The 25,256-nt window shown below is 35.8% G+C and overlaps 2 protein-coding genes across 3 annotated transcripts; both read left to right on the forward strand.

Annotated features, from left to right (window-relative positions):
• Nucleotides 1-13,204: 13,204 nt before the first annotated feature.
• On the forward strand, nt 13,205-17,312 carry LOC149420748 (mitochondrial basic amino acids transporter). Of its 2 annotated transcripts, none has more exons than XM_089635197.1 (3): nt 13,205-13,344; nt 14,263-14,421; nt 16,084-17,312. In XM_089635197.1, the coding sequence occupies exons 2-3, from the start codon at nt 14,388-14,390 to the stop codon at nt 17,079-17,081; spliced, it is 1,032 nt and encodes a 343-aa protein (XP_089491323.1). In that variant the 5' UTR covers nt 13,205-13,344; nt 14,263-14,387; the 3' UTR covers nt 17,082-17,312. The 2 variants fall into 2 exon arrangements, with proteins under 2 accessions (XP_089491323.1, XP_089491324.1); XM_089635198.1 differs by having other exon boundaries at nt 13,211-13,380.
• Nucleotides 17,313-18,585: 1,273 nt separating this feature from the next.
• Nucleotides 18,586-24,938, forward strand: Gpb5 (Glycoprotein hormone beta 5). Its single transcript, XM_089635199.1, has 3 exons — nt 18,586-18,634; nt 22,520-22,776; nt 24,594-24,938. Exons 1-3 carry the CDS (start codon nt 18,625-18,627, stop codon nt 24,819-24,821), a joined length of 495 nt encoding a protein of 164 aa, XP_089491325.1. The 5' UTR covers nt 18,586-18,624; the 3' UTR covers nt 24,822-24,938.
• The last annotated feature ends 318 nt before the right edge of the window (nt 24,939-25,256 follow it).

A 25,256-nucleotide genomic window follows, 5' to 3' on the forward strand; every position in this document is an offset into this window, starting at 1 on the left:
TGTGCTTAATAGGCTAGAACCAAAAGGTATTAAGTCAGTGGTGACATTGGTTGTTTGGTTTCCATGCAAATCGTATTATCTAATAAGGTTCCGTGCTAAAACAATACAGTGACTGCAACACACTTTTAAAAAGTTATATGAAGTCATTAAAAACGATGAAAAAAAAAATTTAAACTTAACCTAACCTTACCTACTTAACTTAGTTTTTAACCAAGTTTTTGTTTTATCACTTTCCATGACTTTATATAACTTTAAATATGTGATGAATTATAATTTTGATGATTTATCCGGTCGCCATCTAATAAGTGTCCCTCAACAAACGTGTCATAACTTGGAGAAACACAAGTCTCTCAGATAATTAGGGCAGAGGTCAGGAGAAATCTGGAAAATCCTGGTTTCAGACATTTGTTATTTGTGCAGAACACGACACCGCCACAAGCTGAGGGCTCAACTAAATAATATTAATTAGCAATAAACAAAACTACAACAAAATAGGAAAAAAGCAAGACCAGCGACATTGAGAGAAGTTGATTTTAATTTGCTGCCTTAAGCAAACTTAACCTCATTCTAAAAAATAAGATAAAAATCATCTGCTAATGTAAGCACAGCATCCGTGTACCTGTAGGTGCCTACACACATAAGAGAGCAAACACAATCACTCATAATCTCTGCAATCACTGAAACAATACAAAATCGAACAACATGACAATGTTTGAATCATGAAGAGCTGACCACTTGGACTTCCCTACAAACCAATACGAAAGAAACAGCCTAGTTACACGTTACACTACAAAGCTGATAGGCGGGTATTGGTTAATCTCTCGTGTCTAAGCGATATACCTAATATCATGTTGATTCAAAATCTGTCAGATTATAGATTTATTTTTAAATATTCCCGCTTGACATTTAATAACGCATAACTAATGTTGCCAGTTTCAACAACAAGAAGACTGTCACGTACCTAGTTGCAAATATCTATGCTGATTATTTTCTTCCAAACACAGAAATACAAATATAGAAAGAAATAATATTGTTAGAAAATATCCGCTGTAGATTAAATTTTACAGCATACTTCTAATAGAAACGAGATAACCTTTAATAGAGCTATCTCTAGAAAACAAATCTTCTTCTATAATATCTATAATAAAAATATGCCAATAGCAAGCAGCTAATCCAGATTATATTAAGTTTTCCAAGCTTTCTGAGATGTTTGTTTTGACAAAGGATTGCCATGATATATTTTCACCCTTGTCCTTAAATAATAAGATACTGTTTATGTTCCGTTTCTTACAAACAAATGGTCATTCGCTTCTTGGGAATAATGTTTTATTATTCTGATTCTGATCGGTTCTAATATACTCGGAGTTACAATGCTTTCTCAAAGTACCGAACTGGCCACTCATGTTATATAGGATTTTCCAATAAGAGGTGTTATTTTGATAATCAATCGTAAAAGATCAATGGTTTCGTTGCTTGTGTGGCACGTGGCGCCGTCTTGTTGAAAGTAAACGTTGTCCAAATCAATACCATCCAATTCCGGCCATAAAAATCATTAATTATCTCTCGATAGCGCAATCCATTTACCGTAACTGTTGCTCCAGCTCATTTTCGAAAAAGTAAGGTCCAATGACTCTACCGGACCATAAACCGCACCAAACAGTCACACGTTGAGGACAGAGAGGCTTTTTAACAATAACTCTTGGGTTTTCCTATCCCAGATGCGACAATTTTGCTTGTTTACGAAGCCACCGAGGTGGAAATGGGCCTCATCACTCAAGATGATTTGCATTTGATTCACTCAAGTGAATTTTAATAATTTCAATGCGTTGTTGAAGCGTGTATCGTTCCATTTGTATTAATTGCGTAGTTTCTACTAAATAATGCACATTGACTCTGAATCTTTGTATGTGGATATTATCCGCAATTAATGATGAAACAAATCTGAGAAGAGATTGTACCATTTATGATAAGAATAATGATGCGTGTATTTAGTTACATGTTGATGTGTACGAGTATGTACTACATAATATCAGACTGGTGAACATTTTGCGTCAGACATTGGAAGATATCTCCCCAGATAACCAAATCCAGTCTGTCTTCGCGGGTCAGAGAGGTTTACAACAACAAACTTTAAATTACCCGTGATATTTTTTCAAAAGCACGTCAATGGATAACCCATAATTTAAGGCCAAGCAGGGCGGCATCAAACAATCCATCTCGGTTCATTTCAGTGTCGATAAATCGGCGCCTATTGAAATATATTTTATACATTTTCGTACAAAAAAGGGAGAAAGACAATATCAGTAGCTAGCTTAAATAATTTTCTATTAGTATTATTATTTTTTTTAAAAAGAAAGACAAACATTCCCGGGTTACGGATAACCTGAAAATATTTGAAAATCTCCTACTGCCGCCACACTAAGCGGAAAATTTTGCTTGTGTTGTGATGGAGGACTTAGCCAGCCGAGGAATTGAACACACTACGCCTGGGTGGGACCCAAGCGCGATGTCAACTCAGCCACCGACCGGTCTAATAAGTTTAATCATATGATACCTCACTAGGTATAATATATACACTCACCTGTTCTAAAGTAGGTGACACAAATTTTCGGTAAAAATATTTAATTGTGATGTTATTAACAGATTTAGAAAATGTAAAATTTAGTTGTTTGTTTGGCGGTCCGTCCTCTCTGCCTACCCATGCGGAGAAACGGCGTGATGGATAGTTACTTAGTTAAATTTAGATATTTGACGGCTTTTGCATAGAATTTCGACGGCCTTCGTGGTCGAGGGATAAGGCTCGACTCGCAAACTGGAGGTCGTGGGTTCAAATCCCGGCGTGCGCAAGTCAATTTTATTTGATTCATGTGTGTTATTTCACAATTTACTAATATAAAATAATATGTTTTATATTTGCGGGACGTTCCAGAGTGGAAGTTACTCTCAGTATCGCCCTGGTGTAAGACCACTATTCAGAATTGAAATTTTGCTTGTTCTTCGGTGTATAAATAGGGTTGCTGGCATTCGATAGCATTCGACGGCTGCATTTATGTGCCTCTTGGGAAATTAACACTAACAACAATAGAAGTTTGTAAAAGAACGAATCTACAGGAGTCATGTCACACCTGATGAACGAATCAGGTAAAAGAACGACGCTACATTAGTCTATTAGTGAACACTCTTCAACAATAGAAGTTTGTTGTATTTTCGGAAATGCTCCAGGAGTCATGTCACACCTGATGAACGAATCAGGTAAAAGAACGACGCTTCTTGAGTCTATTAGTGAACACTCTTCAACAATAGAAGTTTGTCGTATTTTCGGAAATGCTCCAGGAGTCATGTCACACCTGATGAACGAATCAGGTAAAAGAACGACGCTTCTTGAGTCTATTAGTGAACACTCTTCAACAATAGAAGTTTGTCGTATTTTCGGAAATGCTCCAGGAGTCATGTCACACCTGATGAACGAATCAGGTAAAAGAACGACGCTACATTAGTCTATTAGTGAACACTCTTCAACAATAGAAGTTTGTCGTATTTTCGGAAATGCTCCAGGAGTCATGTCACACCTGATGAATGAATCAGGTAAAAGAACGACGCTACATTAGTCTATTAGTGAACACTCTTCAACAATAGAAGTTTGTCGTATTTTCGGAAATGCTCCAGGAGTCATGTCACACCTGATGAATGAATCAGGTAAAAGAACGACGCTACATTAGTCTATTAGTGAACACTCTTCAATAATAGAAGTTTGTCGTATTTTCGGAAATGCTCCAGGAGTCATGTCACACCTGATGAATGAATCAGGTAAAAGAACGACGCTACATTAGTCTATTAGTGAACACTCTTCAACAATAGAAGTTTGTCGTATTTTCGGAAATGCTCCAGGAGTCATGTCACACCTGATGAACGAATCAGGTAAAAGAACGACGCTTCTTGAGTCTATTAGTGAACACTCTTCAACAATAGAAGTTTGTCGTATTTTCGGAAATGCTCCAGGAGTCATGTCACACCTGATGAACGAATCAGGTAAAAGAACGACGCTACATTAGTCTATTAGTGAACACTCTTCAACAATAGAAGTTTGTCGTATTTTCGGAAATGCTCCAGGAGTCATGTCACACCTGATGAATGAATCAGGTAAAAGAACGACGCTACATTAGTCTATTAGTGAACACTCTTCAATAATAGAAGTTTGTCGTATTTTCGGAAATGCTCCAGGAGTCATGTCACACCTGATGAATGAATCAGGTAAAAGAACGACGCTACATTAGTCTATTAGTGAACACTCTTCAACAATAGAAGTTTGTCGTATTTTCGGAAATGCTCCAGGAGTCATGTCACACCTGATGAACGAATCAGGTAAAAGAACGACGCTTCTTGAGTCTATTAGTGAACACTCTTCAACAATAGAAGTTTGTCGTATTTTCGGAAATGCTCCAAGAGTCATGTCACACCTGATGAACGAATCAGGTAAAAGAACGACGCTACATTAGTCTATTAGTGAACACTCTTCAACAATAGAAGTTTGTCGTATTTTCGGAAATGCTCCAGGAGTCATGTCACACCTGATGAATGAATCAGGTAAAAGAACGACGCTACATTAGTCTATTAGTGAACACTCTTCAATAATAGAAGTTTGTCGTATTTTCGGAAATGCTCCAGGAGTCATGTCACACCTGATGAATGAATCAGGTAAAAGAACGACGCTACATTAGTCTATTAGTGAACACTCTTCAACAATAGAAGTTTGTCGTATTTTCGGAAATGCTCCAGGAGTCATGTCACACCTGATGAACGAATCAGGTAAAAGAACGACGCTACATTAGTCTATTAGTGAACACTCTTCAACAATAGAAGTTTGTCGTATTTTCGGAAATGCTCCAGGAGTCATGTCACACCTGATGAACGAATCAGGTAAAAGAACGACGCTACATTAGTCTATTAGTGAACACTCTTCAACAATAGAAGTGTGTCGTATTTTCGGAAATGCTCCAGGAGTCATGTCACACCTGATGAACGAATCAGGTAAAAGAACGACGCTACATTAGTCTATTAGTGAACACTCTTCAACAATAGAAGTTTGTCGTATTTTCGGAAATGCTCCAGGAGTCATGTCACACCTGATGAACGAATCAGGTAAAAGAATCCCGCAAATCACGTAAAAGAACGACACTGTTGCACAAAATCCTGGAGTAGGTACGTTGACTTTATTTATTTATTTATATTATACGCACGTGTGATATATTATGTAATAATATAGTGGAAAATTATTAAAGAAGTAATATTTGTTAAATTAATTATAAAATAGAACACGTGCAATAGAATAATAAAATTATTGAAGACAATATTAGCGATTCCTAAACGAAAATCTGAAACAGAAAATCAGAAAAAGATACGGTCACATCTAGATTTTTCTGTTTCAGATTTTCGTTTAGTAATCGCTAATAGTGTCTTCAATAATTAAATATTACATTGTGAGGTTTTACTCACAAACTTATTCCACAAAATAATTAAAAGAATAATAATAAAAACTAACATTAATTAACGAAATAATTAAAAACACTTTGTTTTTACCACGTCTCGAAACATGTTGATTTTTTAAAAATAAAGATTATCGTGGTAAAAACAAAGTGTTTTAAATTATTTCATTAATAAAATGGTGCCACAAAGTGAATTTGCAAAATTTGAAGAAGCTAACAACTTTATAAACTATCTGACGTGTACCCGGCGATACTCGGGATTATGAATGGCTTGGAGTAAAGTTTTGAGGTTGAATACCTGAAACCTGTCTCTATTTTTAAGGTGGTAATAATATTATTCAATTGCATGGCAATTAATTGAATATCTCGGCATTATTTTCAATAATATGTAAAATATCAGGGTATATTAGAAACATTTTAGTGTAATAGGCTGATTGTGACTTAAGCCTTTTTCCAATCGATTCTTACGCTCGTTTTTCTATGCCTTTTTGACACAGATTTCAGCCTTTATGGAATGCACGCCACTGCAAACAAAGCCACCACACTTTTAATTGTATACGATTATGCCAGTCTGTTCCCGAAATCGAGATAACTAACCTACCAAACCTCATCAGCCATTTGATTGCTATTTGATCTCCATTTGCATTTGATCTCTATTGGCAAGTTCCCAAATAACATAAATGATATTGTTTGTCGTTTTAGAATCACTCTTTTGCTGGATGTGTCAAATGAAATCACCGAAGGTCAAAATCCATTATTGTTTGGAAAATCCTTTGATGGAAAACATTCATAGACTACATCAATGAATACATCATAATAAATCAATGAATACATCACAACAAAAAGAGTCAGTGAATACTTAGCTATTTTTCAAAAGCAGGAATACCTACGCACCACGCAATCACAGCGTCGTGTCGTGGTATAGGAGTACGATAGTGAAAAACTTTACTCATTACATTACCATGGCGTAGGTATAGTTAACACGTCTCCGTCACAAGCGTTCTAAATGACAAAAGATTACTGAAGTTGGTTTAAAAGAGATATCTGCTTCGTGATATTTTCCTATCGAAGCAATTTCATACAATTAATTTTTCAACCAAAACCTCCTAGATCACAAAGCAGCCTCCTAACTTGTGTGGGATTTTACAAAAAAAGTCGATTTAATTTTTTATCAAGTTTTTTTTATTTATTAAAACATTTTGAAATGTTTTAGTTAATTAAAAAAAAATTGGAGATTCCCATACAAGTTAGGAGGCTGATTAGATTCAGTATCCAGTTTTCAGTCTGTCTCTCGCTACGTATGTCACTGCTCAGTCGAGTGTTATTACTTATTGTCATCGGTAGTTACCCACATTTTATTTCTGCTTAACTGTTCTTACTCGGAATAGATAGCAATATACTACAGGGTTAACTCGAGGGGGTATTCTACAACCAGACTACATAACCTTTTACTTCAATGCATGTATTGTTATTAATTAGGGCTTGCTTCATAATATTTACAATGTAAAATTTAAAAAAAACATTTGTAGATTAGGTAGGTGAGGAAAATGTATGACGTGGAAATGAATGGTAGAAGAAAAAAAGACGCCCGAGGAAGACATGGCACGATCAGGTGAAACAAAAACTTGTTCAATGCTCTACAATAATAGTAATATTCCTACCCAGTTTTTGGGTACGCTCGAATTCTACACCTCAAAACATTACTTCAAACTATTCATAAACCCGAGCAACGCTGGGTAAAGTTTGCTACTTTATTATCAACTGTATTATTTATGAATTTGTATGTTTCCCAAACTAATTTATAAACATAGTATTGGCATGTCAACATAAAATTTAGTTAAATATGTAATGATAAAATTACGGTACCCAAAAACGAAAATTGTAAATGTGAGAATAAAATAATTGACGTGAAGCCTTTTGCGTGTCGTATATAATAAAAAGTCACGTGCTATGCTTATGTATAATAATCATTACTTTCAAACGCAATTACATACTGGTTTCCCTAAATAACCGAAAAATATAGATCAATCTGAACATTGACTAAATTTAAATGTAGATCAATCTGAACATTTACCAAATTTAACAAAATTTCTGAAGGACACCTGAATACTAATTTATAATAATGTACAAGAAAGAGTAATGAGACGAAATATTTCTACCTACAAATGTAATCATGCACTGTACCCGTACGGCGACGTCAGTCAAATATATAATGCATTTGCTTTTGTTATAGTGGCGCAATGCAACTCTGACCCGCTTGCAACCGTCACACTTGGCTTTGGTCCAGGTTTCCACAAGAGGAAGTAAATATCGGAAGCATTCTCCAAGGTCTGCAAACCAATCCATCGCTAGTTCATTACTTCACTTGTTTCGGTACGGGACTACAGCAGTGACTTAAGTGAATAATTTACCTGTTCCACTTACTTCAACAAAGAATACTTGTTTGGGTTTGCCGTCATTGATTTATTTCACATGAAAATGCATCGCACCAAAATATAATCATTGACTTTACTCGTGATTTAGTTATTTGTATCAAAAAGCAAACATAAACGAGCATGCATTTCTAAATAATAACAATAAATAATAGATGCATATTTCATTATTATTAGAGAATCTCATTCCTGGCACATGATTCATTTAAACTGCGCAACATATTAAATTTTAACTCATTTTTAGATTGTTTGTGTTCATTTATGCGGTTTTATTTTAATACGCACTGTTATTACAATAAAATATGTACGAATAGGCCATATAATCAGAGTGTCATGTTTGTTTATATTCGTTAGTTATATCTCGTACGTCAACTGTCGTACGAACGAAAGATCTAAATAGGTATAAAAATATTAAAAGAACATTGCATTATCCACTATTTATTCGATAAGTAACATTGTAAGCTAAAATAATCATTTGCAAGCACTTTTCTTGGTGAGTAAAGAAGTAATTGTTGACGCTGAGCTCGTTGAACTTAAACCAACAAACCAGGGAAATACCCAAACAAAGATAGCATACGAATCTGAACGGTGTATCTCCGCCTACAACGTAGACTAAACAAGCCCTCTACGCCCAATCCCTACGACGAATCATACCCTTCCAATTAAATCTTCTTCTACGTTTTTGATCATATATATGAAAGTTTATAAATGTACCGTGGGTAGCCAAATTATTAATTAAATATAGTATGAGAAAAAACACAATTCAAAATGTTTAGAAACATCTCTCAGTATTTAGTAGAGCGTGACTTGGCGTCAGTTACAGTTACCCCAGTTCTACAAGACGATGTCTAGTTATTCTAGTGGTACGTATACATTTGCGAACTTAAATGTGAACCGAGTCACGAATTATGGGAAAGGAACGAAGCAACTGCAAGCGTTTCGCGCCATTTGCGGTTGCTTCGTTCCTTTCCCATAAGTTGAGGTTGAGTTCGGCAGCTCGGCTCGCGTGTGTATACGTAGCACAGCAGAAGTCGTAACTCCGGCTTCATTTATGATTTTCGTCCTTCGCACTCCAAACTAGCGCGCTAACTCCTTCGTTCATTTTATCTTGTTTTCCAAGCAAATGTCACGAGTTTGTCGATGGCGTAGCGAATCACTTTCCTACTCATTTTCAAATTCTAGAGAACTTATTACAGGTAATTTTTCTATAAAGTTTATTATTCGAATTAGCTCTTAATTCTTTAAAAAGGGGAAAAAAAACTGTAGTGTAACTAATAATTCGGCCACCCACCGTATCATATGTGCAAAGTTCACTGTCCAAAAATGTGTGAGGAATTGCCAACAAGAAGATCCGAAAATAATGCTTAATCGTCATGAATAAGAAAGAGAAGAGAGGTGAGAATTACGATGGAAGAAGGTGGCGAGTATTTACGTCACAGAAAGACGTGGCAAGATCAACTAATTAAATCAAATCAAGAAAAGAGAAAAAATTAAATAGACGTAAGACGAATATGTTTGAAAAGACGTGTGTTTAGAAAAATAAAATGTATGTTTTATGGTTGTGCAATAAACGTCACGATGGCTACTAATTATTGGTCTAATTTCGTGTGTTGGTTTTTTTTGTGCACCTATTCTACGAATTTAGATCATGGATTTTATAGAAATAATGCAAAGATATATGTATCTTCCCAAGGAAAACTCAGAATATTAAACAATTGTTAGTACAAAGATAAATGTAGCTTCCCAAGGAATACTCAGAATGTTAAGCAATTATTAGTACAAGATTGAAACTCATGACTTTTTACTTTTATTACTTTTTTGATTTGAGTGAAAGATCGGTCGCTGGGTTTAAATCAGCTGTCTTTTGAAATGCATCGAAGTATAAACCCGCCTGTAAAACCATTTTTAACTCTTTAGTTTCCGAAAAAAATGTACGGAGATAAAGATTGCTTAGTTTTTTTTTTCCTTTTTTATGTGATGTAGATTCACCAGTTTTCCGCTCGTATTATGAGTTTCTGGACACCGTGAATATACAAAAGTCAAAAATAATAATTTAAAAAGTTTTACGGGGACCTATTTACTTTTTGTACAGTTTTTTGTCAAACACTTTCATTTTCATTATCCTTTGAAATATTGGGTATCACTTGAATTAAACAACAGCGTGAAACGTAATTGCTTGACTTAAAGGTTTAGTATTATCATTATATATATTCATATTTGTTCAATTAATGCTTAGTTTTGGTTTTTCAAACTAATCTTCAAATATTACTTTAAATATGGGTTAGGTACGGTCGGTCCATTTATTGCCGCAGCGGCCGTGAGGAGATAGACAAAGTATCCTATTATTATTATTTTTATTTATTTATTGGATAATTTGTATAGAGCCGCTTTTGTGAGATATCACCTCAAGGGCTGAATTACATTATTATATATAAAAAAAATTCCTAATGTCGATATTCGATTTTTACTTTTATATTTTTATTTAATAACATTTTCATACCTTTCTTAGCTTCTTTGGGTGATTTTCTGAAGTAAAATGCATGTTCAGTTTATTTTGTCGACCAAATAATGAATGTGTATCAAACGAGGTCAGAACTGTATTTGGTTTCCAAAAATATTTAAAACGAACTATTTTCGAGTGTTTTCGGTTGGTTATCAATTTTCAAATAATGTCAATTGAAAAACATTGAAGTGTCAAAAGGTCAGTACGTTACGAGTACCAATGTTTTGCTTCAAGTGTCAGGGAGATTGAATTAGTCGACCAAGTTTCATTGAACCTAATTCATTATATCTTGGATAAAGGTAAAATGTGGAAAACATTGCTTTTGACTATGTCTGTAAACTGTGATTATTTCAAAGGAACTTGTGATATTTGGTATATCCTTAAATAATCACGATGATGTCGGATCATAATTGTGTTCAATATTGCATTTTTATGTTTTCATTGATAACCTTAACGAATTTCACTGCACGCTTAATACGCAAAAAAAGTATGGTAATTATTCGGAATCGCTGGACACGGATTATTTGAAATATTTTTTAAATAAAACCTTCTGATTTACCTTAATTATCATAAAAGGAATCTGATTGCATTTGAGATATTTTTAATTTCAGAATTTTAATTTTTAATTACGTAAATCGTAAAAGTATAAATAGCTCAATTACTACAAGAAATAAATATTTATCGTGAGATAAAAGATACATTAAAATTCCACTTTTCTCAATCAAAATTAAGTTTGGAGGTTAGGAAATACGCATAAATTATTAAAACAACACCCTAAAAACCCTTTTGTGCATGTTTTATTAAACCCACGACTCAATAGTTGTCTCCATCACATATTTAAGTTTAAATCAAGTGTTGTTCTTTAAAGATGGTTTGCATGCAGCGGAATTCGACAGGTTTTCTTTTTTTATAATTCTAAGCATTTTGTTAGGCATAAAGCAACAACTTTGTTTGATTACATCATAAGACGAACTACTCGCATTATTAAGAAAAATAACAATATTGTAGTGGAATATTGTCTACAGTTGCTCCTCAATCGACTTTTAATATGGATTAATTTGATATACTTAATTTTGAATGTTTATAATTGTTTAAATATACCATTATAATGGAATTCCTCCACTAATCGTCACTTTCAAAAATATAAATATTTAAAATGGGTTAATTATATTGTCCTTAGAAATATGACTGCTCGGCCATATTTATTAAACTCAGCGTTTTAGTACAGTTACTACCATATTATACTACCCATACAGGCTCTTTGATTTCCCTCGGGGTCGGCTGTAGTGACAAATTATAGGTAGGAATATAATACAAGATCATCATAGTGACTACTACGTGATAACTCATTTCACCGCGGTAAATCAAAAACACTAAAATTGCAAATAAAATCAGAGAATAGAAATTATTAGTTATTTATTGGTAAATATCTAGTTCATTAGGGATGAAAACACAATATTTAAAAAAAATATTTCAACTGTGTCAATGTTTGTATTGCACAAGAGAATGAATATTGTATAATGTCCTCCGCGCAAGCTAAACTCTTAACCTGTGTTGTGGAGAATATTTTACAAGGATAAGTTGCAGATTGATTTTATAGGACGACTTAAATTAAGAATATTATATTTATAAACAATTTATACAAATTCCAACACAAATAAAATGTATGTTGTAAAATAATAACCAAATACAATTCTGACATATTTGGTTTCCAAAAATATTTAAAACGAACTCTTTTCGAGTGTTTTTCAGTTGGTTATCAATTTTCAAATATAGTCAATTGAAAAACATGGGATCATTTAGCCATTTGTACATCCAAGTTTTACAAATGTATAATTTTTTTATCTTCCGATTAATTAATCAATTACATACATTATTACATTTTTATTATTTTTTGAAATTTCTTTTGATTAATATGGCTCCTAGAATCCAACTTGAATCTATTAATTGGTGCAGACTTTATGGTTTAAGATAAATTGAAATATGGCTAAGACAAATTTATTATTATATATATTCATTTTCTTCCTTTCTTCGACGATTACGTTTAATGCTGTTCCACAAAAGTTATCAGATCTGAATCCTGATTGCTCTTGGTAAGAAATATTATCTATTTTAATAATCTACGTACTCCGAAATTTGTAGTTCTATTATCACTTCAAGTATCAGTTAATATTTCGGTAACGTGTTGATTGTTTTATTTTCACATTTTCTGGTGGTTTTAACCTTCGGAATGCAATGAAGTTGCTTCCGACAACTGGACCCCCGACCGCTTAATTTTTTTATTGGTTAACAAAAAAATATACATATTGAGTATTATTGTGAGTTGTACACATTAGATAATTTCGGTAATACTACCCTGAGCATACATTTACAGGAAAACAGATACATATGCACTAATTATTGCAAAAAAACAGTGCAGATTTTTTTAATGCATGTTTGCATGCACACACATATTTATATTTGATAACCTGATTTTTTTTTAAATTTAGACAACCATATTAGTTTATGCATAAATTATTAAATTATCGATCTCTTCATGGGACTAATTCACTCCACATCAACATCTGGCTGTGGATAGCATAGATACTAACGATGACGTTCTGTTTCAGGTCTCCTCTCTGCAGCATGAGGGAAGTCGCGGTAGCCATCGCGCGCGGGGGCTCCGGCCAGGGTGTCTCGGGGCTGGGGGGGCTCGGCGGCCCGGGGGGACAGGGGGCACAAGGGGGCACGGGGATTGACCTACAGATAACTCCGGACACTGCTGATTCCCTCTATGGTTATTATTTATTTTTGTTCATTAGTAATATCGCTGTACGTCCTCAGCAGACGTCTGTCCTCCTCCTTCGATTCTGCAACGTTATAAATAAGTGATTTGCTCAGTGATTCTCGTGGTTTAGAAGCAATTGTGCCAACAAGTATTAACTGTGTAAGTGTTAAGTCAATGTTAATATATTAACAATATGTGAGTTAATAACATTGATTTCTTTGCACCAATGTATTACTTTTTTAATTATTTGATTTTTTATTTTTTTTTAAATGTTATTTAAATAATAAGATTTTTTTAAATATTAATTTAATTATTTTCGTTTGATACCTACATACATATTTTAATGCGAGTGTAGATATGTGGAATTTACGTAACACGCCAAATGAAAAAAAATGTTTAGATTACAAAAAATAAGCACTATTAATCCACAAAAAAACGTAAAAAGAGTGAGGTATTTTACACAAATGGACGCAAATCAAATAAATTTAAAAAATATATATTTAACGAAAAAAGTTGTTTTTATAACATTCAGTTGTTTATTTAATCACTATTAATTGCTGATTTATATTGGGAATTTGTTTTAATCTTTGGAAGAATTCAACTCGTTTGACATAGGGACCTAATATACTACACGTTCATCCCAATAATTTTAGAAAAACATAATATATTATATTGTCGTGGATATTGCAATATGTTCTTGCCACCAAAATCTCAAATATCGATTTCATTGATATTTTTCCAAAACTTTTCCCGAAGATATTGAAATATTCCAACGCGACCGACACAGGAATCAAATATGGAGTTATATTAAATACTTTTCATTATTAGACATTATCTATCCCCAAAACCAAAACACATATTTCAATATACACGACGATATGGAAGAAGACTAAAACAAAGCTTAATTTGTATTGGTTTCAATTTTAGATTAGCTACTGTGTTTATTTTTAGTTTGTTATAAACCATGTGCTTTTTACAAAGCATCAGTTTATAGGTTAAACGTAACTTCAGTTCCCCACCGATTTGAACTGTGGAATTTGGAGATTAGTATCTGAATGTTTATTTTTTAATTTGAAGGTCATACTCCAGACTGGGAGAAGGATAGAGAGCGAGCCAGAGCTTCGGAGAGAGGGAGCGAGACCCAATCCGTGGCGCTATTACCTTCACATCCTCCTTACTTTAACGTACAAAACTATTACAAAATGGCCCTTGACTTCTTCGCCGGCTGTGTCGGAGGTGAGTCTATCAACCCAACCCTCTGTCACCCATCATCCTGTCGGAGGTCACACCATTCATCACATCATCAACGAATACCACCCTCTCTCACCAATAATCCTGTGGGGGCGAATTTATCACCATAACCAAGAATTCAATAACATACCGCATACCTACTGCTGGTTCCCGCGTGATTTCCTCCAACTCTTCCACCAACCAACTTGCTGGAAGTGAATATCCCTAACAACCCCTATTTAAAGCATCAAGCAACCAACCTCTCTGAATTCTCAGTTCCACCATCTCAACCGAACAACTCTACATCATGCTGAAAGTAAAACCAATAATCACTAAGCCACCAACCCCTCCGATTATCCACCCATCACCACCTGAGTGTTGGAAGCGAATCTGAACCTATCAATATAAAGCAGCCTCCCCACCGTCTCAGCCAATCATTTGAAGTTTCATTATACTAGAGAGGAGTCGACCTAGTACTGCACATAAATCGAACTCTTTCCGTCTTCAACCATCAAGCAACCAATCCCACAAAATCTCTATAATTCATCACCGTAACGTTGATGAGTCAATCAATCTAACCTAACCTAAAAACCTATATTATCAACATCCACCCAACGCTCATCGACTCACCTTTAGTTCGTAACAGCACCAAAGTACTTAAAAGTAAAAAAGGTATTGGGGTTAAGTCAGATAATACACGCCATATGAAAAATTAAGGAGGCAAAAAAGATGCTTAATTTTTCTTAAACAACATTATTGCGGAAGAACCTTCACATATATTTTCACTACTATTTCGATAATAAAAATCTACTTGAACTTCTGAACAACCGTCAAATTGGTCTTTGTTATGACATTGGCCGCTTGAAGGAGATAATGTAGGACCCCGCAATTTTTTTTATTTACTGTCATTGAGTTTGATAATGGCCGTTGTAGAATACATAGTTTAACTCTCGAAGAAACTTGCGATAGTTATTTGAGCATTGTGTTTGACATTTTGGCAACAATGGCAACGGAGTGAGATTAGCGACCCCGGAGAATATAAATATATAGCTGACTTTTAAAGTTGACAAATTCTTCTAAATCACTAGGTACCTACCAATATTTGGTATAGTAATATTTTACCAATATATTAATTCCCAATATTATCACTTTAAAAACATATTTCATGGTACCAAATTAGCGTTCATAAAAAAGAATAGCTTGCATAAGCCTACAATACACATTTTGCGTCTGAATATGAATGAACTCTGATAGTGTGTGTGACCTTTCAGAAATGTGATTTGCGACCGCCACTGATTATTTATCTTCTTATTATTTGTTTCGCTTTTTTATTTAATTATATACATTTGTATAATTTAATTAAATTGTAATTTCTGGCGCAATATGGCACTTTCTTAAGTATTTTAATCGCATTTATAATTATTCACTGTTGCTAGCACTGGCCAAAGCCAGAAAAGATAAAACTATGTCGATGGCTGAACACAAAGCACAGATCATATGTAGCAATAAACCAAACGGGGTTTTGATACAACTGAATATCTACGTTTGAAACCCTTTCCTAAATGTTAGAAATACCGTATTTTAGATAACTCATACTATTTATTCTTTATGCGTGTAAGTACATTGTGTGATTAAGTTTATATTAAAGATATGTTGTTGTAATTGCAGGATGCGCAGGAGTTTTGGTGGGACATCCCCTCGACACGGTGAAGGTGCACATGCAGATGCCTGGTTCGCCCTACAGCAGCACCATGAGCTGCTTGCGAGATCTGGCGGCCAAAGGAGGCCTGCGGGGGCTATATCGAGGCCTATCGAGCCCCATGGGAGGGGTGGCCGGGGTGAATGCCATAGTGTTTGGAGTATACGGGGGCGTGCAGCGCCGACTCCCAGAGCCCGATTCCCTCCGAAGCTCCGCTATGGCGGGGGGCGCCGCTGGCTTGGCACAGTCCTTCATCTGCAGCCCCGTGGAGCTAGCCAAGACCCGCCTTCAGTTGGGCGGGGGCAACCAAGGCCCCATAGCCTGCTTGGCCGCCATAGCGCGCGCAGAGGGCCCGCGAGGGTTGTTCCGCGGCCTGGGGCTCACGGCGCTCAGAGACGCTCCGGGACTGTCCACCTACTTCCTGTCTTACGAGCTGCTGACCCGCACTTCGGACGGTTCGCCCTCCGGTATATTCCATACGCTGATGGCGGGAGGGCTGGCCGGAGTGTTCTCCTGGCTCGTGTCCTTCCCAGTGGACGTGGTGAAGTCTCGCGTGCAGGCGGACGGCATGGACGGCCCCCGACGCTACACGGGAGCCCTGGATTGCGTGAGACAGAGCGTCGCGGCCGAGGGGTACGGCTTCCTGACCCGCGGCCTGGGTTCCGTGCTGCTGCGCGCCTTCCCGACCAACGCGGCGTGTTTCGGAGCCGTCACCCTCTGCATGAGGATGGCGGGAGCGGAGGGGTCTCCCATCAACTGGAACATACAGTTCACGCCTACCAACGCGGCTCACGCTTACAGGAGTCTAGTATTCGCGGGTGCCTTTAGCGAGGCTATCTGCGCCATGGACATCCTAGATCTTCACGAAGACTTCCACGGCCTCCGGCCTGAGCCGGTCGAGAGGTACTCGAGGGTGGGAGTGCCGCTCCAGATAGAGCTCCTGCCGGATTCCGTGGTGGCCAGTTGACCCTGAGCTCCCACCCGGAGGACCCTAGTCAGGGTTGTTAGCGCCCCGCAATGCTCCCCCAGAGGGACGCGCCCGCCGAGCTGCAGGACGGCATCGGCGACAGAAGACTGATATCCGAAATAACTCTGCTCTACTGTGTGCTGTGCATATACTATACATACACGTGTAGGTAGATAGTAGATACGGTAGTTTCTGGATAATCTTTTTTTTAAATAAATAATTTATTAAGTTCCCTAACTGTTTTACTGTGCCTAGTGTGTGATATTTCCAATCTAAAGAGAGTCGGCCACAGGTCAAGTGAAGACAGATAGACGGAAAACAACGGAAAGATAATTCGCGAACATGTAGGTAGGTATTTTGCCTTCATTTTGTTCGTAAAATGAATATTGTATTCAAGTATCGAATTTCAAGTACCGACCTACAATTGCCGGTAACAATTAGATAAATTCATATTTTCCAAACAGCTTCTCGCCCTCGGTGGTATAGTTGGCATCTACGGTTATGTATTTGAATTTTAAAACACATTGTCCAACTGAAAACAATACTTAATAATAACTCGTTTAATGCAAACGGTTCTCGTGGGCCATTAAGCAGAGAAGGGGAGAATTATGGAAAGTGTGAAACTGCTTAGCAGTGTATCCACACTCACCGAACTTTGTGCAAAACTGGTTGGACAAATGCTGTGTTTCCTATTCGTTTCTTCAGATTTGATTTAGTGACATGATAGCTTGAAGAAAGTTAAGACACAAAGAGGTATTACAAATGACAGATTTATTTTTTTATTTATGCAGTCACACTTTTATCTTTTGTATTATTTATCTACTTACGATTTATAGTTACTATTATTTTATACACAACGCTGGACGCTAAAATAAAAGCATTCATATTATTACAAACAAATTAGTATATTTCAATTCAATTTCTGAAAGAACGTAAGAAAAAGAGATTGAACAAAAATGGTAATAAGAAATGTAACCAAAGTTACAGAAATGAAATTACATTATTTTCTGTCAGTTGGATTTACCCATTTATCTTAACCATGAGTTGAATTTTCATTAATACATTGCCAACTGGATAGCTTAAAGGAGATATTTTTAAGATTCTCAGTCAAGGATGGTATAAACTTTTGGGGTATTCGTATTACGTTTAATACTCTTTGAGCTAACGTTTCGTAAAGACATATAGTGTCGTCCATCAATGGGGCAGATATATCCTGTACACATTTTTTGTCATTTTTATGAGGATCATTAAAATGCTGTCCACAATAAGCAAGCTCAAGAAAAAACAACGAAAAAAAAAACGCTATCTAAAATTCTACCAAAAAATTCCAAGATTGATTATTCATTCTGCAGTGAATACAGATAAGTGTTCTGATAAATGTTTTACAAAGGTATACGCACTGTTCGACTGTTGTGGTCATCCTTAGGAGATTTAAAGCGTTTGCCTTCATCTATAAAGGTAACAACCCGTCGGGAATATTCTTTATCTAGCGGAGTCTCTCAAGGTTCCGCACCTAGTCCAGAACGCATTGGCTGACCACGAAATGGATCGAGGTACATGTTTTGAAAGCTTTCGTTTAATTGAAAAATATGGTGACCGGATAACTCATCAAAATGACAATTCAACACACCTATGAATATTGTTATAAAGTTATGAAAATTATTGAAACAAAAACGAGATTAAATATGTTACATTTGTAACAATTTAAGCTAGTTTTCTTTTGACTTTTGATTTATTATTTTACAGAGTTCCTAAACGTGAGTTTACTGACTCTGACATAATTATATTTGATTATCTATAGATTCTTTACTGTTATTTTTATTATTATTGATTGGTTTGAACAAGAGCTTAAAAAATATACTGCGGCTGTAAGCAGGTTATTTATTCCTTTCAGAGGACTATCTTGGGTTTTTTAAATTTAAATTTATAGTTTTCGCTAAATTTTGCCAGGGTATTTATTGTGGGATTACTATGGCTGGGAAGGAAGGCATCAAATTTGGTTGCTTGGAAAACAAAGTCCTTTATCAATGGAATGTTGGTGTCATTATGGATAGAAGAAATTCTAATCCATTTAGGTGCGTTTAAAGCAAGTCTAATGGTTTTATTTTGAAAGAGTTGAATCTTTTGTATGAGACTTGGAGCGGCGTGCCCCCAAATCGGGCATCCGTACGTGAAACCTGGTCTTATTGTTGTTTTATAAAGAAGTAATTTATTATCCGTTGATAAGCGACTTTTCTTTCCCATTATTGGATAGAGTGATGCTAGACATTTATTTGCTGCTGTTAATTTTCCAGTTATATGTTTCTTCCAGGTGAGCTTGGAGTCAAGCGTTACACCTAGGTATTTAATTGACTTTTCCCATGGAACATTTTCCTCAGACAGTCTAATGAATGAGGGGCCGTCTTGGCCGTGTCTTTGAGAAAACGGTCGCGGCGCTTTTAGTCGGGTTGATTGATATTCTCCACTTTTTGCACCACTCTTCAGTAAGAGTGGCCTGTCTCTGAACACGCTTAGTGGCGATGCTATCGACTGTAGAATGATGTTAGTGTCATTCGCAAATTGAGTGATTTTATCATTATGGTCAATGGGTTTAGGAATGTAACTAGAGTAGATGTTATATAAGGATGGAGAGAGTTGACTGCCTTGAGGGACCCCAGCTGATAAGGGGCGGGTTGTGGAAAAAACGTTATCTAACTTTACTTTCTTTCTATAAGCATCTATCTCTCAGGTAGCTAGCTATTAATTGCGTAAGTCTTAAGGGATACCCGAGAGCGTCCATTTTATGTAAAAGGCCGTTGTGCCAGACTTTATCGAAGGCTTTGCTTACGTCGAGTGAGAGGATTACTGTTTTTTTCTTAGTATTAAATCCCTCCGTGATGTTTTCCACCACACGCAGGAGTTGGTGTGAGTTGGAATGCCCTGCTCTAAAACCATGTTGGAAGTCTGGCAAGAATTTACTGTCCTGAGTGAAGGAGTTTAATCTTGATAGTATAACTATTTCCAGGATTTTACCTAGGCAAGGAAGGGGGCTAATAGGCCGATGATTCTCCGTAAATAATGGGTCCTTGCCTGGTTTGGGAATTAAAATTACATCAGCTTCTTTAAAATCCTTTGGAAAGCAAAGTAATCTCAGATGGCTGTAATAGCGCAGATGCCTTTCTTTGGCAGATATTTTAAGATTTTATTTGAGATGCCGTCAGGACCTTTTGTTGCTTTTTTAGTTTTCGGTTCATCACTTTTAATGACTTTATATCACCTTTTAAAGGTGTGTTGAATTTTCATTTTGAGGAGTTATCGTGGAACCGAAAAATATATGTCAACCTTTCACAACGACCATGATATTTTCTTTATTTTAAAAATAATCAGGAAACAGAACATTTCATATTTGCGATAGCATCTTATCTTGTATTTTCAACATTCATAACAATTTATTGAATTGAATTTTTCGGTAAAAATAACAATACTTTTAATTCGAAAACGAATGAACAAACAAAACAATGTTGTGGATCACCTAGGTGTTGTATTTATTAACGCTCAGAGAGCATTCACAATTATTGCACATTAAATATTACATACCTAACAATTATATTAAATTTTTTTTTTTAAATTAAAAAAAGTCTTACATGGTACTTGGTACACATAAAAATGCTATTGTTTCGTCAGAAGCGTCTTGTTTGGAAAATACAGTTAATTTTATTTGTAAATATCTGATATTTATAGACCAAAAAGTCAAAGGCCCTCTCTAAACTTCCACTACTCCACAATAATATTTAGCAATTACGATGCCGGAGAATGTTGTAAATGATAATAATAATTAACGAAAGAGATTATCGATGGATTTAAAAATAAACTCGTGTGTAAACGTGATATTTTCGATGCCATATTTGTAAACAAGAGTTGATTCAGGTGCCTCTAGGTAGGTAGGTAGGTATCTAGTCACAGCTAATTATTACAAAAATAAACATTGCATTCTTGATTATTGAATGAGCGTAGGTCCTATTTTAATTTTACCATTTTGCATTTTCATTGAGAGAGTGAAGTTTCTTTGGATAAATTGCGAAATTCCATATCTTCTTCTATATAAATAAAATATTTAAATGTTCGTTTGTTCAAAATCTTAAATCTCCGAAATTTCTTCACCGATTACTTTAAAATTTTGCATTCGAACACGCGTGTGTTTTGATAAACCTAAATTATATAGAGATGTCACCTGTGACAGGTAAAACATGATTTATTTAAACCAGACTACACCACGCAACGCTTATTAAGTACAGTTTGAAATAAAATAATGTTGCATGAAAAGATTTTATAGGAAATTTTGTTTTTGAATTTGAGGTTTACTGTTCACAGGCCTACTATACTATACATACAGGCACTAGTAACGTCTACATTCCTCGAAAATTCACTAAAACACGACGAAAAAAAAGTCGAACGAAATCAAGTCAGATTTTACAAATTCCTTTTTTAACCAACGAAAATTTTGCTATGCCAACTAACACCTAAAATAATACATCTTTGAATGTATATCCAAAGCAACATATATCCTTGGTCCCACCCAGGCGTAGTGTGTTCAATTCCTCGGCTGGCTAAGTCCTCCATCACAAGACAAGCAACATTTTCAGCTTACTGTGGTGGTAGTAGGAGATTTTCAAATATTGTTAGGTTATTCGTAACCTGGGAATGTTTGACTTTCTTTTTTTAAGAAAAAAAATATATGTTTATATATATTTCCTTTAAATGTGTATGTTAACCCCTCCCTCCCCTCCTGAGGGTCATATATGATCGGGCGTCCATATTTCAAGTATTTTTATCTCTTTTTCTATATTGCGGAAATGCATAATTTTTTTGAAGTTCGCAAGAGAAATAATAATTCTTTCCAGTTTGCCTAAAATATTTATCCAATAATAAAATCTTAAAAATAGCCAAAATGAAAAATTCATATTTCGCGCCGCTATCGTAACAATCGGTTTAATTTTAAGAAATATTTTTTTTATTATATGGATGAAATAAAAATGAAGGTACAGTTTTCTTACAAATTTCCGAAACAAAAAGTATTGAAATATCGAGTTTTCTCATTTTTTCTATGATTGGAGTAAAAAAATAAGTAAAAATGTGTTTAGCGTTTTTGACGTTTGATATTAAAAATTTATTATTTCTATTATTTATTTGTATTGCATACACCGGAAAGATAATTTTATCTAGTTTCTAAAACAGTATTTGTCTTTACGGAAAATTAAAAAAATAAGATGTATGTAACGCATTCGGAATACACAGAAAAAATTGCAAACTGAACAAAAATTATGAACGTATTGAAGGGTTAAGTTATAATTTTAGTTCCCCTTAACACACGAGTGATTACACTCTCATAAAGGTAAAAAATATGTTGTATTTATAATCTGAAACACTATTATAAACCCTGAATGTTATATATGTTTTAGGTTTATTCTACGCCCTGTTGTGGCTAGGCATCCTGGGGGCGGCGCGCTGCTCCTCCGAGCCCCCGGATGGCCTGGCCGCCCTGGTGGAGGAGGCGGAGGGCACGGGGGCGCTGGGCGGGGGCGGGGGCGGGGGCGGCGAGCTGGGCTGCCGGCGCCGCCTGTACCGGACCAGCGTGCAGCGACAGGACAGCGAAGGGCGGCGCTGCTCGGGCGTCGTGACGCTGGCAGCTTGCTCCGGACGGTGTGACTCGCACGAGGTGAACATTTAATTCGACTTATACACGATGTTTGGAAACTCCTGGTACGGATACTTAAACGAATAGAAATACTTTTGGAACGGAGTCTATGGTTCGACGCGTTTTAAAATACATAAAAGCCAATATTAACCTCGTGGATTTCGATTTTTTTCAAATTTTTTCCCCTAACTTCCATTTTGGACTCAATTTACTCAAATCAAAAAAATTTGTACCCCAGATTGTTTCAAAATCTGGTGTAGGTTCAGCCTCGGGGCCTTCAGATCCTAAATACGACCCTGACCAGCCTCCCAAATAGAATTGAGCTACGTGATCTTGGAGAAAATTATATTTCGCCATTAACCGGAGAATCTACACTCGCGTTCGGGACCTTGTTCGGAAAATCGTGGAAATACCAGAGGTAAACAAAAAATAGGAGTCACGGTAAAACCGAACTTCTTAATACATAATTATTAATCATTATCTGTGTCTCATCCCATTTTTGGAATTTCTTTTCCAACTTTATCTGAAGCGGACAACCGGACGTCTTGCAGTCGCAAATATTTCATGCGGAAGTCGCGTTCTGCCATTAACATGTATTTACAATGTACGTTCGTATTTTCTACGAATAGTGGCTAGATTAATGTAACAAATAGTTATTTTTATACATATATTCTTTAAATACTATTCCATTTATCATTTGTATAACTGTATGCCACCTACTTTGAAACAATCTGCTTATAATTCACCAACATTCACACAATAAAAAAAAAAACAGATCACAAACGGGATAATAATGAAAGGCACTGATTTTTTTCCAAAACCGGTTTTTTCCAAAACAGTGTAACAACAATCAACCCATACATAACACAACTTAATTATTATTTAAAATAGTTTTTCGTTTCCGATTTGTTTTTTCTCTTTTCGTCTTAACTGCTGCAGTAAGTTTACTTCATGTGATATCCTTTTCGTTTTTTTCACGACATTCTGTAAATCATTATGTTAACCATAAGTTTATAAATACAATACCATCGCAATGGGTTTTTCTTGAAAATGAGCGATTAATGCATTTTAAAAGTTAAAAATAGCTCAAATTAAACTTACAATTGTTAAAATTTATTTTTAAAATACGTAAGGGTAAACAAATAGTCTCTCGCCAGGGCGTAAAATGTTTATAAATACAAATCCAAAGCAATCCATTCACCGTAACTGTTACTCCAGCCTCATTTTCGAAAAAGTAAGGTCCAATGACTCCGCCGGACCACAAACCGCACCAAACAGTCATACATTGAGGATAGAGAGGCTTTTCAACAATAACTCTTGGGTTTTCCGAGCCCCAGATGCAACAATTTTGCTTGTTGACGAAGCCACCGAGGTGGAAATGGGCCTCATCACTAAAGATGATTTTTCGATGGAATTCTAATAATTAATAATAGTGAATTTTAATCATTTCAATGCGTTGTTGAAGCGTGTATCGTTCCATTTTTATTAATGGCGTAGTTTCTACTTGTCAAATGTCAAAAAAATGACAGCTTGAAAAGTAACATCTACCGAAATAGCTGGCTATTCAAAATAACACCTCTTATTGGAAAACCCTGTATTAACCTTTATGTGTATAATTTTATAAATATATTATATTTTATTTTCGCGAATATATATAAAGCAGTGTACATACAACACAAACATGCGAACACCTCAGGAACAGGAACACAGGTTCTCCTATTGAGATGTTCACAAAACACTACGACTAACATTAAACCTCTTTACATGCAGTGACTGATTATTAACATAATTTGTATTATTGGAACTTATTATCTGATAAAATGTTTGAACGAGAATAGATATCAGAATGGCGCTTTCCCTGGAAGCGCTCCCGCCACCCCGTGTGCGGGTTCAGCGCGCGCGTGCTCGCGCTGGCCGTGCTCGACACGTGCGACGAGGGGGCCGCACCCTCGGCACGCCTGCTGCCCGTGGCGCGCCCTTCCGCGTGCCGGTGCCGGGCGTGCAAGGCGTCCACCACCTCGTGCGGCTGGCTGCCCGCCCACACCTCCACCCCCCTCCCGTCCTAGATGAGAACTAAACTACACTACACTGAATTACACAGTATACCTATATGGAGATTTATAAATGCCATTCTATCTTTGTTTTGTGTTTATAGACTATAAATAAAATACATATATAATATTATAATGATGACTATTCGGAGTATTTTACTATAATAACTATAAACTATACCGGTGAAAAATCACAGAATCTTTTATTATTTTACGTCACACTGTATTCACTGATTTTGTGAAAAATCACAGATTTTTTTACTATTAATTTTACGTCACACTGTATTCACTAATTCTGTGAAAAATCACAGAATCTTTTACTATTAATTTTACGTCACACCAGTAAGCCAAATGGACGCACATTTCAAATAGAGAATAAAAATAATTGTTTGGTAACAATATTATTTGGATAAATTTACTTGATGAACGCCACTTATTGAGTTTAAAAAA

This window comes from Hesperophylax consimilis, chromosome 9 (genome assembly GCF_061612785.1).
Source record: "Hesperophylax consimilis isolate HC1 chromosome 9, BYU_Hcon_1.0, whole genome shotgun sequence".
NCBI lineage: Eukaryota > Metazoa > Arthropoda > Insecta > Trichoptera > Limnephilidae > Hesperophylax > Hesperophylax consimilis.